Source organism: Stenella coeruleoalba (genome assembly GCF_951394435.1).
Source record: "Stenella coeruleoalba genome assembly, chromosome: 16".
Taxonomy (NCBI): Eukaryota; Metazoa; Chordata; class Mammalia; order Artiodactyla; family Delphinidae; genus Stenella; species Stenella coeruleoalba.
The window spans coordinates 36,681,522-36,698,884 of record NC_137162.1 but is presented as its reverse complement, the minus strand read 5'-3'; the positions used below and the strand labels follow the sequence as shown (position 1 = coordinate 36,698,884).

Below are 17,363 nucleotides of genomic sequence, written 5' to 3'. Positions count from 1 at the left end.
ATATGTATATGTATAGCTGATTCACTTTGTTATAAAGCAGAAACTAACACACCATTGTAAAGCAATTATACTCTTTAACAATAAGCAATAAGCAATTATACTCTTTAACAATAAAGATGTTAAAAAAAAGAAAAAAGAAATATTAAAAGGATGCTAAAGGATCTAAGAGACCGTCTGTAGCAATCATCTTTGATTATGACATTTTATTGATAGACAATGCACAACAAATAATGTTTTTAAAAGGAAAATTAAGGAAGCAATGTTATTGTTTTTTCATTCTTGTGTGTGTCTGGGGGGGAGGATGTATTAATTTCCTGTCATGGCTCTAATAAATTACCACAAACTTGGTGGCTTAAAACCACACTAATTTATTATCTTACGGTTCTAGAGATGAGAAGTCTGAAATTGGTTTCATTGGCCTGAAATCAAGGTGTTGGCACAAATTCCCTCCAGAGGCTCTAGGGGACAATTCTTTTGGTACCTTTTCCAGATTCTGGAGGCTGCCTGTATTTCCTGGTGCGGACCCCTAATCCACAGAAAATACAAGTCCCCAGGGGATTCCCAGAAATATTGGGCAAGGCTTTGGATTTCTACTGAAATTCTATAGGAAATGAAGTGAGCAAAATTTATATCATTGAGGGGCAGGCATCAGAGTTACATAGAAGTTACATAGCAATCTTCACAATTTCCTTATCACTAAAACAAGAGATTTATTAGATTAACAAAAACATAACTTAAAGTGCTTGTGTTGGTGGGAGGAGGCTGTAAGGTACTAGAATAAGTCTGACTCACTGCCAACTCCCCGAGTCAGAAATATTAAAAGTAAATAATTATTGGATAAGTGGTCAATTCTCAACTAGGCAGTTTTTCCCAGGTATTGTTATACATCGTTTGTACCCAGAAAGCAGAGCTCATTAAAATAAATTAAAATAAAATAAATTAAAATAAATAATTAAATAAATTAAAAATAAAATAAATAAATTAAAAATTAAATAATAAATTAAAAATAAAATAAAATAAATTAAAATAAAATAAAGTAAAATAAATAAAATAAAATAAAATAAATAAAGTAAAATAAATCTCTGGATTATGTAAGGTGTTTGTGTGAGATGTGTTTGACAACCTTCAGAGATCACATTTACTTAAGTGTGTATAACTTATAACCTAATACCACCTCTCTCTCCCATCCTTCCCAACTCTGGAAGAGATCTCTGCACTTCCCGGAGCTCAGTAAAACTAAAATGTGTGACAGCCTGGATGTTTGCAGAGGAAAACAACAAGCAGCAAATCCAGGAAAACAGATGCTCTTTGGTACTAAAGATACTATTGCCAAGCTTACAAATGAATATATCCAGGGATTACCAAGCGGTAACTGATGGCTTTAGATTGACAGCTGAATTTCAGGAGCTTGTTACTCCCATGGAAATGACTGACAGAACCTCAGTCGGTGTCCTTATTTAGAGTTCCCCCCAGGTGCCCAGCGGGGGTCTCTCATGTACCCTGAATCAAGCCAAGCCATACCTCCTGCCATTCACTACTATTATAGGTGCCCCAGCCCAAGTCCTTGCTAACTGCTGTCTACCCACCACCACTGGCTCTGCCTCCTTGAGGATCATCCTGGCCACCAATGTCTCCATTCTCACGATGCTGCTAGAGCTGGAACTGCATTGGGACTAAAAGCCTCTACCCTACAGCCTGCCCCAGCTTGAACTGCCCACCCTCAGTCTGTGTCCATAGCTCTGTATCTTGTCCCCAGCCAGACCAAATGTGATACAGGCACCTCCACTTTGAAGCTCATGCTGAAGGGAGTAGGCCTTTACTGCCATTCCCCTGGATATCAATCCTCTCACCCAGGCCATCTCTTGAACTCCAGTATCACCCCCAACTTCCCTTCATCTGTATCCACTTTCCCTCTCCTACCTAAAGTCCACCTCCTCTTTCTTTCGGGCTGTGCTGGAAGACTAATTCAAATAAATTAGGTATATACATGAGGGTATTACTTACATGATTCTCAACTGTGAGGAAGAGGGAAGAGGAGGATTTTGCCCCTCGGGACAAAAACAAAAAACAAAAAAAGTTGGATTTGGCATTATATGGAGACAATTTCATTTGTCACAACTGCAGGGTGCTACTGACATCTAGTGGAGAGATGTAAGATTGCTGCTTAAACATCCTAAACTGTCAATAGTGTCAAGGTTGAGAAACTCTGGCTTATATCTATTTCTTGGAAGAGTTATTACTTAAGTTTCAGTTTCCCAAGCAGATTTTTGATCAGCTGCCATGTTTCATGTTCTATTTCTCTTTTTCTCTAGTTGCTGTGTTTCACAGGTTGATGAGAATAAATTCAGAAGGTAATACACGATTAATTTTCCCAAGAATCCACCCAATCCAACAGTCTGTGAAAAAAAGACTGAGATTCAAATTCCATCCAGTACTTTCAGCATGTTCAACACCTACTCAACAGTCGGGTCTTTGCTTCTTCCCAATCGTGAAAGTGTATATTCCTTTAAAATTTTTATAGATGGTTTTTGTCTTTCTGAATTTGAATTCCTAAACAATATAAGATGATAACCAGGATCCTTTTTTCCCTTTTGGTTTTTATCATTGATTGTTTAGTTGCTGTCCACGCAAACCTTAATAAGCAAAGACTATCTCTTGGCCCAGATACAGCTAAAAGAAAGGAAAGGAAAGGAGTACGAACAAGGAAGAAAAAACACTACCTACGCACTGGAAATTTTTTCAAACAGAGCTCTATTAAATGTTCTACATCCTTAGGAAGGAGGAAATTCTGGGCTTATTTTTCTACCTCCAAATAAACCATTCAGTACTTTTTCTAAAATGTGGCTTCCCACTTAAACATTACAACAGACTACACACCCACTGCATCCACATTACCGCTCCGGCCTCATTTCTTAGGACGTTTTCCCTACTCTCTGCACTCCAACCACACCATCTGCGCTTGCCAAGTATGCTTGCACCTCCAGGCCTTGCACTTACCGTTCCCCCAGCCTGGAACACTCTTCCTTAGCCCCATATCTACAGTGCTCATTCGTTCACCCCCTTCAGATCTTTGCTCAACTGTCACGTTCTCAGTGAAACCTTCCCTCACCAAGGTATTTATAACAGCAAAACACTTTGCACTCCAACCTTCTCTCTGCTTTTTCTCCATAGCACCACCTAACAAAAAATGTTTTATATGTTCTTTATCTTTACCTCTCACACTAAAAATTATCTCCAAACAAATAGGAGAGCAATAAAATCACAAACGCACAACTAACTACACTTCTGTGCCTACACTGTTAGCCATGTTTGCCGTGATTCTGGGGAAGCAAGAACTGAGTTTATCTACAGGCCCCTTTTTCCAGCAAAACTGAATGAAAAAGTCAGCACTTTTAAAACTAGTGACCACATAGTAAAAACTGTACATCACTGCCCATTCATTTGAAAGCAAAGTGACTAGGATGGTATAAAAGTGATAAGCTGGTGCCTTTGAAACGTTTCGATGATGAACACGTTTTCTCAAAGTTTGAGAATTATCTCCCCTCTCTGTGCACAACCAGGAACAAAATGCAGAAGACGGTGAACGGGGTAGGGCTTGCCCCTTGCCTCTTTTATTCCCAGCTATCTTGACAGGGCCTTCAGCAATGTCTGGCTCTTAGGAGTTATTTAATAAAACTTGTTGAAGAAATGAATGATTGAATTCGAAGGGGACAAAATTTTTAGTGTATTGGCGTTCGCTATTTTCTGCTTAGATTCCTAATACCACCTCATCTTTATTGGGACCTTATTATAGGAAGCTCGGTTGGCAAGGGCATGGAAGGCAAGGGAACTTTCATACAATTGTGGGTGGGGGGTGTATAAACATCTTTTCAAAGCTATTCGGCAATAGCTACCAAAATGTTGAATGTATACACATTTTGGCCCCCAAGTTTCTCTAGATTTACCCAATGGAAATCATGGCACAAGTGCACGGCACTGCACCTGTGTTGGCTGAATCAAGACTTGAGTTCCAGCCTAGGACGCAGAAAGCTGTAAAGAGCATCGCCTCCACCCAACCAAAATAACGCTGAGCAATCTCCTGTCATTTTAGTTAAAACAACAACAACAACAAACAACCACCCCCAAGAAAGCTAATCTTGAGGCAAGTGGCCTCAGCGAGATAGGTGAGAGCCAATACCGAAGTCTCGAGGCCCAGCTGTAAATTCCACCCCGAACGACCCCGCGCTGCGCAAACCTCTCACTGAGACTCCTCAGCCGGCTCCGGGGCCCACTCAACTAGCTCTTCCAGAAGTTTCTGTTTTCCGGGGCTGGACTCCGCCTAGTCGGGGATCAGATTCACTTTCTAGTTTCCTCTTCCCGCTCGGGTCCTGCCTTGAACAAAGCGGACGCCCCCGCGCGCGGGCGCGCGGACTAGCGCTGCGGTCATCTTGCTCGCGCGCGCGCGCACACGCACGGGGCCGCTCAGTCCGCGCAGCAGCCGAGCGCTGAGGGGAGAAGCGGAGAGGACCGGCGCCTCCCAAGACGGACTCAGAGCCCAGCCACCATGAGGTGAGGGCTTCTGCCCGCTTCTTCTCCCCAACTCCGTGGGGCCTTTGTGGCACACCCGCGTTTCTCGCGTATTCCATTTCCAGCGCAGCGCTGCGGCCTTTGAAGGGGCCGAGCCCGGCCGCCAGGCATCTGCGTTGGCGGCGCTCCCCGGGAGCCCCGTCCGGGCCCGGGACGGCTGAAGGCGGGCCTGCTGGGGAGGGTGGCCGAGCGGACCCTTCTTTGGAGCCCCGGGCGTCCGCGGTCGGGACTGTCGGGCCGGGGGGCGGCGGGGCTGGGGGTGCCGGGCGACGCGTCCCGCGGGCCTGTCACCTCCCTGCGGCTTTGGTCGTCGCCGGCCCCGGACCGGTGCGGGCGGCTTCTGCGTGGCCGGTCCCCGCAGGCCTCAGCGCCCGGCGTCACACGCGTCCGTTCCTGCCATTTTGCCTTCTGATTCCTGGGTCTGACTTCTCCCCCTCCTTTGTACCATGGACAGATTGCTCTAGTTCCACCCCATCCACCGTTTTATGAGGCTTTCTTTCTCGTCTCCTTGGCTGGCGTGTGGTGGGTGGCCCTAGGCTGACCCATGTAATCCGGTCCCCTGCCCTGCACGTGGGTAGTTAACGCTCTCCATCGGGAAGCTGAGGAGTGAGAGATTCCGACCTTGGGCCCCTGAAGCCCGTAGAGCCCTTTGTTCTAAATCCTGACTTTGACCACCTACGAGTTGGGTGACCCAAAGCAAAGTTTCTTCAGTTCGGTGGGTCTGTTTCTTACCTGTAGAAATTGATAGCATCCATCTCTTAGGACTGTAGAAGGGGGCACATAATATTTGCAAATGTTGACTAAAAATATTTAATAAATGCCTCACTTCTACCACTTGTAAGAAGGGAGGGAGGTGGGAAGTATCAGGAAGGAGCCTGAAGAAATAGGGAAGGAAAGGCGGGTGCACAGTATGTAGATGCAGGTTGGTGTGGAAGAGGGGTGGACCCCATTGGGCACTAACTGTCTCCCAAGAAAAATGAAAGACTACTCCTTCCTGGCAAAAAACAAAAACAAAAAACACCCCCCCCACACACAAAATTACCTGAAGATAGATGTTGCCTCTTGAGACACAATAGCCTCTCTCTGCCAGCTTCCCAGAGACAAAGTTTAAAAATTAAGTAGACATAGTTGAAAAAGTAAAACTTGTCATAAGTGTCCAGTTGTGCATAAATTCCAGAGTGTGGGCAGAGCACTTACACGGCTAACTGAATGTCCCTTGGAGATCTCACAGCCACATCATAATGCCTGGGGCAGCCCTCCGTCCTCATCGTCCTTGTGCAGAGGCAGATGTTCATTTTACTCTGTGGTTGGGCAGAGGGCTGGTAAGCCCATGTTGCATAGGGGAGACTGAAGTGGCAGAAAGTTTGGAGCCATTAGCAAGATGGGAAGAGCTAGCAGGAATTCCCTCATCTGAAATTCAGGTGCTTTTTTTTTTTTAATGCTAGGCTCATGCCTCTGGGCTGGAAATGCCAGAAGCTACCAGTATATAATTGCATTCACTCAACAAATATTTATTATTGAGTTTCTCTTATATGCCTGAAATCACAGATGCTGGGGACACAGAGGTGAAAAACATAAAACTGGAGTAAGGTCCTTATTCTCATTTAAATGGGGGAAATAGACAACCAAGAATGAATGAGTAAATAATCAACATAATTCAGAAAGTGATAACAGCTATAAGGAAAATAAAATAGTGCTAAGAGAGTGACCTAGAATGGAGGGGGTGATTTTAGATAGCTCTACCACAGGCGGCCTCTTGGGTAAGGAATATTTGAGCTGAGTTAAAGGAAGGAGCTAGTCATACAAAGATTTAGGAGCAGAGCTTTTTAAGTAGAGTAAAAACAACAGGTGTAAAAGGCCTTGAACTTGATATGTTCAAGATAGGAAGAAGGTCAGTATGTCTAAAACACAGTTAATGAGGAGGAGAGTAGGAGAAGACAAGGTTGGGTGGGTAGACAAGTCCAGCTCCTTTAGGGACTTGTAAGACATGGCAAAGGCTAGATTAAAATCTAAGGGTGTTGGGAAGCTATTGGGAGATTTTAAACCAGAAGACTGACGTAATCTGGTTTACATTTTTAAAAGTTTACTAATACTGTATGGGGACCAAGAGTGGAAACAGAGACCAGATTTTTGCCACAGCTCAAAGGAAAGGTAATAGTCTTTCCTATTTTCCTAGACTAGCAGTGGAAATGGAAAAAAGTGGATGGATTTGAGATGTATTTGGGTGATAGAATTAACAGGACTTCCTATTGAAGAATAGGAATCAAAGATGACTCCTAGGTTATTTGGCCTGTGGAACTAAGAGGTACCGAACAAGGTGGGGAAAACCAAGGGAGGAACAGGCTCAAGGAACCCAGATTTCTATAATTTCTATATTTACTTGAGATGCCAACTGAACTTCTAATTGAAGGTGTAAACTAAAAGTTAGATAAGTCTGGAATTCAGGGGAGAGATCAGAGATAGAAGAAATACCTTGGAAGATCATCAGCATATCTTTGGATTATGGAAAAAAAGGTATTTTAATTCCCTTACATGAATAATGATGATAATTATATCTTTGATAACTAAGATTTTTGTCCTTCCTTCAGATCACTTTTAATACATTTCCACCCAGCTCTTTTGTTATTTGAAAGAATCATTAATCACCCTCTCTGCCCCTCCACAGCGTGTCCTAGTGAGAAGCAGCTCCATCTCAAAACAGCTCCAACAATGCAGAATGCTATGACTTTAGATTGAGGGCTCGTATTTGAAACCATTGTTTTCTTATCCTGAGACCTTTAACTGTCTGACATGTCCTTTCCAATGGGCAGTTACACAACCTCTTACCTGCTCTTTAAGCTGCTCTAAAATCTCTTGTTTTCTTTTAAGTCCTTCCCAGGCAAAGTGAATTTTACATACATTAGACATATCCTATATTTTAAAGCAAACTATTCTTAAAAACAACTCCAATTTTTATGTGAAAGGGGTAGTATAGCATTATGGTTAAAAGGCATAACCTTTTGTTTAAGTCAGGCAGAACTAGGTTTGAATCTGTGCTTGGACACTTTATAGCTGTGTAACCTTGGACATGTAATTTAAACTCTGTTTCCCAGCCCTCATCCATAAAATTGTGAAAATAATAAGACACTGTTATAAAAATTAAATGTAATTTGTGTAAAGTGCTTGGCAGACTGCCTGACATGTGCAGTGTGGCAAGTGAATGGTTTTGGGGGGTGTTTTTTTTGACCTCTCATCTGATTCTAGAAATATATTGTACAAGTGTAACATTTATACTATTGAGCTGAATCTGTAGTGAACCTAGGTCTTATGCATAAAGTTGTTTTCTCATATATATCCTTGTTTGCCATTTAATTTAGCCCTCACTGTCAATAAAATAGGGAAAATTTCAAGTTAGAGTAGAGGTCTAGCCTGTTGGGCTTGAGGCTTTTTTATACATTAAGCTCTATAGGCCCAGTGTCTTCAACTGTCCTGTCCCATGCAGTAACCACTAGTCATACGTGACTATTCAAATTAATAAAAGTAAATAAAATATAAAAAGCAGTTCAGTGGTCATCCTAGCCACATTTCATGTGATCAGTGGTCACGTGTGTAGTGTCTATCACATTGTGCAGCACAGATAAGAACATTCCCATCGTGGCAGGAAGTTCTGTTAGAAAGCTCTGGTCTAGAACCTGCAATCACTAAAATGTGGGACCTGTATATATGTGTTTACATGTATATACAGACCACACAAGAGAATAAATATGAAAAATTTATAAAATTAAAATTAGTAATTATAAGTGAATGTAAATGTCTACTAAATATAATACTAAGTTAGCTATTAATGTTTAAATTTAGTATTTATAAAATTAGAAAACATGTCATGAAGTATATGATTAGATTATAAATATGAAGTGGTTTTATTTTTCTAGTCACTACTGCTAATTGTGTACTTAGTCCAGTTCTCTGACTCTTCTGCCACTTTTGGCTATTAGGACAGCCTCTTTCCAGTTCCTGAAGACTCAGCCCAATTCATTTTAAAACCTCAATCTCATATTTGATTCAAAGCACTCTTCTCTTCCTTCCCAACTCCCAGAAAATATTGATAAAGGTGCTGTGAAGAATAGGAAAATGTGATAGACTAGACTGTAGGATGGCAGGCAAGGTGGAGATGCAGCTTGAGCTAAAGTGGTCAGGGGTAGCCTTCTTTGAAGAGCTGAGATTTGAACCAAGCCCAGAATTATGAGAATAAGTAAACCCTAGTACTCTCTTAGGAAGAATTCACAGAGTGAGGGAATAAAAAGCAGGTACAAATGCCCTGACGTAGGTGCATACTTGGCATAAGAAATAATAAACAATAAAATTTTGTAAAGGCTTGTAAGACTGGAGTGCAGTGAGCATGAGGAAAGTGGTACAAAATGAGGTTAGAGAAGTAGACATGGGCCAGATGGTAAAGGGCATAGTAACCATGGTTAGGAGTTTGGGGCTGGAGATAAAGATTTGAGTAGTATTAACAGTGTATAGTTTCACTCTGCTTCATATTCCGTCCTTCTCACAAGTATCCCCATCTCTCCCACAAGAATCATTTTCTCCCTTAATACTGGATCATTTCCCTTTGACATATCATTAAGTCATTAAAAATATGAAAAAATTTTTGACAATTTCCTCAGATTTGCCTCTGTTTCACTTTTAATACATTTCTGCATACATTGAGTGAATGCTGACAATTTCCTCAGATTTGCCTCTGTTCCTCTACTCCCTTCATAGTAAAATTCCTTGAAGGAGTGACCATATCCACTTCTTCTCCTCTTCCCATTATCTCCTCAACCCACTCCAGTAATATTTTCATCCCTACCGTTCTGTTAAAACAACAAGTTCCCCCACAACTTTACTCCTCCCCAAACAGTGATCTCTGTCCTCATTTTCTCAACCTCTTAGGATCATTGTGCACATTAAACATTTCTCTTTTTTCAAAATCAACATTTTCTTCTTTAGGCTTTCATGACACGAGATTTCTTGGTTTATCTGCTCCCCTACTGATTATTAAGATTAGAAAGGGGCAATTGAGTTGAAGTAAGATCTCAACAATGAAAAGGAGGAAGTCATAAAAGATCTGAGGGCAGAATGGTCTAAGCCAGTGCTTCTCAACCAGGGTGATTTTTGCTCCCCCAGGGGACATTTGGTGATGTCTGGAGACAGTTTCGGTTGTCACCACCGGAGGGATGCTAGTTACATCTACTGGGTCAAGGCCAGGGATGCTACTAAATATCCTGCAATGCACAGGTCAGCCCCAACTAAAAGAATTCCTCGACAATCATAACTAAAGTACACCACCACTACCACCACCACCACATAATCCCATTACTCTGATTTTTTTTTTTCTTAACACTTATTACTGTCTGGAATTACGTTGTCTGTTGATTTGTTTACATGTTTATTTTCTGTCAACCCCTTTTGTTCCCTCCTCTCCTATAATAGAATTACCATGAAGAAAAGGCCTTTTTCTATCTTGCTCATTACTGTATTCACTACAACCAGCATATTGCCTGGCACGTATGACATGAGGTGATCAATAAATGTTTCCTTCTTTTTTTCATTTATTTGGCTGCATTGGGTCTTAGTTGCGGCACACGGGATCCTCGCTGCAGCATGCGGGATCTTTCGTTGTGGCACGTGGGCTCTTTATTGCGGCGTGCGGGTTTCTCTCTGGTTGTGGTGCGTGGGCTCCAGAGTGTGCGGGCTCAGTAGCTGCGGCGTGCGGGCTTAGTTGCCCCGTGGCATGTGAGATCTTAGTTCCCCAACCAGGGATCGAACCCGCATCCCCTGCATTGGAAGGCGGATTATTAACCACTGGACCACCAGGAAAGTCCCCAATAAATGTTTCTTGATAGAAATACTATAGTTCCCGTAAACATTTATACAAATATGCATACATACATATAAGGAGGAGAGTCCTGTGCACAGCATAAAGGGAAATACACACACTGTACATTATTCATCCGATAATTAGAATATTTCCCTCTTTGAGAGAAGCCTTAAGTAGCTTTTTTTTTTTCTGTAAATTTCTTTCAACCCTTAATTGTGGCCGATTGTAGATTTAGAAAGTCTTTCCTGACTGCCTCGCCACTACCATCAGCAAAACTAGGTATATTAATCAGGATTTTGTCAGTTGCAGACAGGAGAAACCCAGTTCCAACTGGCTTAAGCAAAAAGAGAGATTATTTCCTTAAAAAAGTAGAAGTCCAGGGATGGATAGGGTGATCCAGGTATTTAATCAGCACCACAAGCAATCTGTCTTTATTCCTGTCTAAGCCCTGCTTTCCTCTATGCTTGATTCTTTCTCAGGCAGGCTGTCCCCAAGAGTTTGGAAAGATGGCCACCAGCAACTCCAGCTTATATTCTACAAGCTTAAAATTTTTGGAAGAGAGTTCCAGCAAAGCCCCATTTCAGCAAAATTATATTTTAATTGGATTATCTCTGAATATATCACTGGGTCCAAGGAATGGCTGGAATATGTGTGCTTTCCTACAGACTGGAAGAAAGTGTAGACAGCCTGTCTCAGATCACATGGACTGAGAGTAGGGGGAGATGTTCCACCAAATGAAGGCCCCAGATGTCCACAACACTGGACTATGTGCCCTTCCTGAGTCACTTCCATGGAACTTTACTGGAATGCTGAGTTGTAATTGACTGTGTACTTAGTGTACTTATAAGCTCTGTATAAGCAGGGCTGTGTCTTATTCACAGTTACATCCCCAGGGTTATTCAGAACATCTTGCACATAAAAGTCTTTCGGTAATGAATAAATACTTCCTGTCCCTTCCTTTCCCCTTCAGCTTCCTAGCTTCAGAGATGAAACTAGGCCCTGCAGAGATAACACTGTGCTTCACACAAAGGGAGTTCAACAAATATTTGTGAAGTGAACATTAAGGGTAATGTTAAGTTAATAATAGGTGGTAGCCTTTATTTATGCCCACAATCCTAAAGGTCAGAAGGATATTCCACATAACATCAAAACCTACTAACCCTCCCTTTGCTTTTTCCCCATTTTCTCTAAATCTTTGTTATATCTCAAACTTATAATACTTCTTCCCGTCTCTTGGTGTTCCTGTTCCTGTTCCTTTCTGACTCTGTGTCTTTTTTTTCTCTGTGGGGTTTCCTTTGTTTGTTTCTTTATTTCTCTGCAAAAATTATATATTCATGTGGCTTCTCTCTCCTTCAGTGTACTTATTTTTCTTATTTCTCACCTTCTCCTCTTTCCCTTCACTACTCATAATACAGAAAAGAAATTTTTATGTTGTTTATTAACTGTGTATATATCTATTATTATTAATTTTCAGAACTAGTAAATATGATATTTTAAATTCCCCTCTCTAAAAATAGGTGGTCCTTGTGGGTTAGTGACTGCCAAAAGGAAATAGATACCCTATAACATAGAAAATGCTGTCATCTCTCCAGAATTGGTTTTGCAATAAATAATGTGAATTTAATGAAATATTTTAGGACATAACTATACTAGTTTCCTCTGTGTATAGAGTTATAGAAACCTAGTGCTTTAACTGTAAGATCAAATAGATAAAATACAGTTCTTTGCTTAACAACCTGTTTAAGCTTTAAAAATTTATTATTTCCTTTATTTCTTCAAAAATTAAAAAGGATTTTATCTTTGACAGTGAAATTCCTAAGGACTCATTGAAGGCCATTCTGTTGGAGTTAGAATGTCACTTCACATGGAACTTACTTAAGGAAGACATTGATCTGTTTGATGTAGAAGATACAATTGGGCAACAGCTTGAATTTCTTACCACAAAATCCAGACTCACTCTTTATAACCTGTTGGCCTATGTGAAACACCTGAAGGGCCAAAATAAAGATGCTCTAGAGTGCTTGAAACAAGCAGAAGAAATAATACAGCGAGAACACTCGGACAAAGAAGAAGTACAAAGTCTGGTCACTTGGGGAAACTACGCCTGGGTTTATTATCACATGGACCAGCTTAAAGAAGCTCAGAAGTATATAGACAAGGTAGGGAACGTCTGCAAGAAATTGTCCAGTCCTTCTGACTACAAGTTGGAGCGTCCAGAGATTGACTGTGAGAAAGGGTGGGCACTCTTGAAATTTGGAGGAAAGTATTACCAAAAGGCTAAAGCAGCTTTTGAGAAGGCTCTGGAAGCAGAACCCGACAATCCAGAATTTAACATCGGCTATGCCATCACAGTGTATCGGCTGGATGATTCTGACAGAGAAGGGTCTATAAAGAGCTTTTCTCTGGGCCCCCTGCGGAAAGCTGTTACCCTGAACCCAGATAATTCCTATATTAAGGTTTTTCTGGCGCTGAAGCTTCAAGATGTACATGCAGAAGCCGAAGGGGAAAAGTATATTGAAGAAATCCTGGACCAAATATCATCCCAACCTTACGTTCTTCGTTATGCAGCCAAATTCTATAGGAGAAAAAATTCCTGGGACAAAGCTCTTGAACTTTTGAAAAAGGCCTTAGAGGCAACACCAACCTCTTCTTTCCTGCATCACCAAATGGGACTTTGCTATAGGGCACAAATGATCCAAATCAAGAAGGCCACTCGCAACAGACCTAAAGGAAAGGATAAACTGAAAGTTGATGAGCTGATTACATCAGCTATATTTCATTTCAAAGAAGCTGTGGAGCGAGATTCTATGTTTGCATTTGCCTACACGGACCTGGCCAACATGTATGCTGAGGGAGGCCAGTATGGCAACGCTGAAGACATTTTTCAGAAAGCTCTTCGTCTGGAGAACATAACTGATGACCACAAACATCAGATCCACTACCACTATGGCCGCTTTCAGGAATTTCACTGTAAATCAGAAAATACTGCCATCCACCATTATTTAGAAGCCTTAAAGGTCAAAGACAGGTCATCTCTGCGTACTAAACTGACAAGTGCTCTAAAGAAATTGGCTTCCAAGAGACTTGGTCACAATGATTCAGATGTGCAGAGTTTAAGTGCCCTAGGGTTTGTTTACAAGCTGGAGGGAGAAAAGAGGCAAGCTGCTGAGTACTATGAAAGGGCCCAAAAGATAGATCCAGAAAATGCAGAATTTCTTACTGCTCTCTGTGAGCTTCGACTTTCCATTTAAATACATACTCCAGGAAATTAGTTCTAAGCTTTTTTCCTCCATTTTGGTTTCTTATATTTTTCTTTATTGTTTTAATCCATTGTTCATTATAGAGCTAAGTTTTATTGAATTGTTATTTTGTATCTGGCATCATGCTAAATACTTTATATATTTAGTTATGATGAATCTTTTTTTTAATTAAAATACAGTAATCCATTGAGAAACAGCAAAATTCCAGCTGTTGTAACTTTATAAAGTATGGTCATTATGACTTTATATCCTTTATCTCTGCTATTTATAATAATTTTCTGATCAGATTTTGTGAAGTTTTCCATATCACTTCCTTATGCTGCGAGTATAATCCTACACATGCCTTTGACACCTACATCAGGAACAGTCTTTTAAGGAGTGCAAAATTATATTAGTTAAGCACTTAACTATGTAGCTTGCAAAAGACGGAAACCTCTAGTTACAGATGTTCCAACTTTGAGGATATTTAACCATCAACATGATAGTTACCTAAAGAATCCTCTTTGTTGGAAGAAAAAAGTTTATAATAGAAGTTTGTCATCCCTGATGACTTCAATAAAAGGAGAAAATACTAGAACATGAGAAAAAAGATTTCCCCATATACAGAACTTCAGGGACCCATGAGAAATCCAAAGTATTACCTCCCAAAATATTCATTAAGTAGCTAGAAATAGTGATGAGGAAAAAAATGGATAATGGAAAATCATTAGTTTCAAATTTTTCTAGTTCTTTTAACTAGAAGAATAAACCTAAAGTTAATCTAGATGGAATTAATTTTATTCCTTCCAATTAAAATTGCAGTATTTTTAGGTTAAAATCATTGAGATAAAAAGCGGACCAATTGAGAAGTTGGGAGAAATGATAAACAAATGGGTAAAGTAGATGCCCCTAACCTACATCCCCAGATTACCAAGATTTCAGTGATTTAGTTTTGGGTCTGGACTGGTTGGAATTCTCATCCACACAATTTCTGGCCTTTGGTTAACTGTTTTAGTATTCCAAAGTTACTTCTATGAAGCTTTTCCTTTTGTCTGAAGTTTTCAGATTGACATGTTTTCCTGTAGATCCTCTAGGAATAGTTAAGCCCTGTTTTCAGTTTTAATATCCACTTTGAAGGGTCACTGCTTAAGGGCTTTTACCCCAGAGGACTTTTTAAATCGGGATGTTGCTAAAAGTGGCTTCTTTAATGTTGTTTCCTTGATTATAGACTACACAATTATATTTACCACCACAGTGTTAGTGGAAAAATATGCCATATGATCCATACCTTCAATGTAGCTCTTAAAACTACTGTAATATATACTGTATATATTCTCCATACCTCCTAAAACTACTGTGTTTTTTACTTTTTGTTACTATTTTTATTTTTTAAATTTCTATTATAGTTTTGATTATTACAGAAGTAGTGAACTCTCATTGTAAAATTTCAAACAATACTAAAGTATATGAATTTAAAAGAGCACTTCCTTCGCCCTACCCCAGTTCCACATGCCCAAGGTAAACTGTTAATAATTTGATAGGTATCCCTCCAGATATTTTTTTCTCAGCATATTCAAACATACATAAATACTGCAGTGTATCTCATGAATTAAATTTTTTTTAAGGTTCGTTTTACTTATCTCCCTGCTGGTTTTATTTATTTCGCTGATTTCACTTGTTTATTCAAGAATTAAGAACAGGCAAGGGAATGGTCTTTAAGTATTTCAGTAATTCAGGACCGAAGTCCTAACCTATCAGTAGAAGCATTTGTCCTGTTTTGCAGCAAATAGCTTATTTTGCAGCAAGTCATTTTCTCCCATTGGGAATAATGTTACGATTAAGGTTATGTTCCCAAGTAGAGACTTCATATGCAATAAAATTACAGTTGTGATATCAAAACAAAGATACAACTATACAAGCCTCTCTATTTAAACATTAGACTTTAAGGTCTATTAAGTGATTTTAAAATCCACTAGATATTAAAATATTGAAATATATAAGAAGCATAACACTAAGAAAGTATAAAATCAGCATATGAATAATACAACTATATAAGTTGAACTAAAATTAATATTTATAATAACTTTAAATTTTGTCAGTATTGTGCTTGCCTTCCTAAACTTTATTTAGAGATACTTTCATAGACTCTTCAGTTTAAAAAAGACCTCAAAATTCACCTTTATTAATTAACCATCAAAATTTGAAGGTTGAATTATCTTCCTAAACGATAATTTTTGTCTTCAGATAGTCCTTATTCTTAGAAATTTGGGACTTCCCTAGTGGTGCAGTGGTTAAGAATCCACCTGCCAATGCAGGGGACACGGGTTAGATCCCTGGTCCAGAAAGATCCCACATGCCGCGGAGCAACTAAGCCTGTGCGCCACGACTACTGAGCCTGTACTCCAGAGCCCGTGAGCCACAACTACGGAAGCCCGCACGCCTAGAGCCTGAGCTCTGCAACAAGAGAAGCCACCGCAATGAGAAACCTGCGTACCACAGCGAAGAGTAGCCCCCGCTTGCCACAGCCAGAAAAAGCCCGCGCGCAGCGACGAAGACCCAATGCAGCCAAAAATAAATTTATTAAAAAAATAAAATTTGTTTCTGCCATTTAACTGAAGACTTCTAGCGTGTAGTTTACACATTTTGGTCTGTCCTTAGGGACTTCAAAGATCTAATGCTTTTTAGAGATGACATTTTGTATTAGTTAAAACTCTTAATTGCAAATCAAAAAACTTAGCTAAACTGACTTAAGCAAAAATGAAAATATAATGAATGATGTAATTTAATAGTCCAGGGGCAGCACTAATTTCAGATAAATTTGAAGGAACAAATGAATCACCAAATACATATGGCTGTTATGTGAAGTCGTGACACTGAGTTGCCAAAAACCAAATGTCTACTACACATATCTTAAAGTAATTGAAGACAATTGCCCTGTGTCCCCTGAAACTTGAGTTAAACATTCCATTTCCTTTCACCCACTGCCATGAGACATATTGCAGTCTCCTCCCCATCATGGTTATTTTGAATTCTCTCCAAATTGTCTTTATCCTTTGGCAAGGGTTTGTGCACAGGGTTTAACTTCATACCTAAAGTGAGGTTTTAGGACTCTGGTAGAATTATCCCTTATCTTTTCTATGAACTATATGTATATTAATGTAGCCAAAATAATAACATCCACTTCCTATCTACTTATGTGTAGGTTTTTCCACACATGCCGTCTTAAGGCATGCCTTACATATCCTATACCTGACCATTTGGCTTTTGAAAGTGTTTCATGATCCTTGGTAGCATTCAGTACTTCAATTCAGATGACCCACATCTCTTAAAGAAATTGTATAAATATTTGTATATAAGATGCTATCCACTGTAAATGACAGAAAATAGAAAACCTGGCATAATCTGTCTTTAAACCAGTAAGAAACAAAAGTAAATCGTGTTTTCAAACAAGGCTTAGTCTTTTCAAAGCACTGTGGCCAAGACACAATCACTGTCTCTACTTCTCAGCACTGATTTATCAAATTTGGCTCCATTCTGAGAAAACTACCTTTGTGATCCTAAGATGGCTGCCACATGCACTCTTGTCTCTATGCAGTGGAAAAGAGCACATCTCTTCCCTGAACCATCTGAGAAGTCCAGGTTTGCAGTGTGATAGGACTGTCATAGGTTATGGAACCATTTTCAAATAAGTCATCATGGCCAGAGAGGAAGAG

The 17,363-nt window shown here is 40.0% G+C and overlaps 2 protein-coding genes across 2 annotated transcripts in view; one reads left to right on the top strand and one right to left on the bottom strand.

The window, feature by feature from the left end:
* LIPA (lipase A, lysosomal acid type) overlaps nt 1–4,365 on the bottom strand; it is a gene marked incomplete at its 3' end in the record, with an annotated part of 104,174 nt that extends 99,809 nt beyond the window's left edge. The window contains exon 1 of the mRNA XM_079900366.1: nt 4,235–4,365. The remainder of the gene's footprint in view (nt 1–4,234) is intronic.
* Nucleotides 4,366–4,406: 41 nt separating this feature from the next.
* IFIT5 (interferon induced protein with tetratricopeptide repeats 5) lies at nt 4,407–16,492 on the top strand. The gene is made up of 2 exons (XM_079900363.1): nt 4,407–4,548; nt 12,219–16,492. Exons 1-2 carry the CDS (start codon nt 4,544–4,546, stop codon nt 13,660–13,662), a joined length of 1,449 nt encoding a protein of 482 aa, XP_079756489.1. The 5' UTR covers nt 4,407–4,543; the 3' UTR covers nt 13,663–16,492.
* The last annotated feature ends 871 nt before the right edge of the window (nt 16,493–17,363 follow it).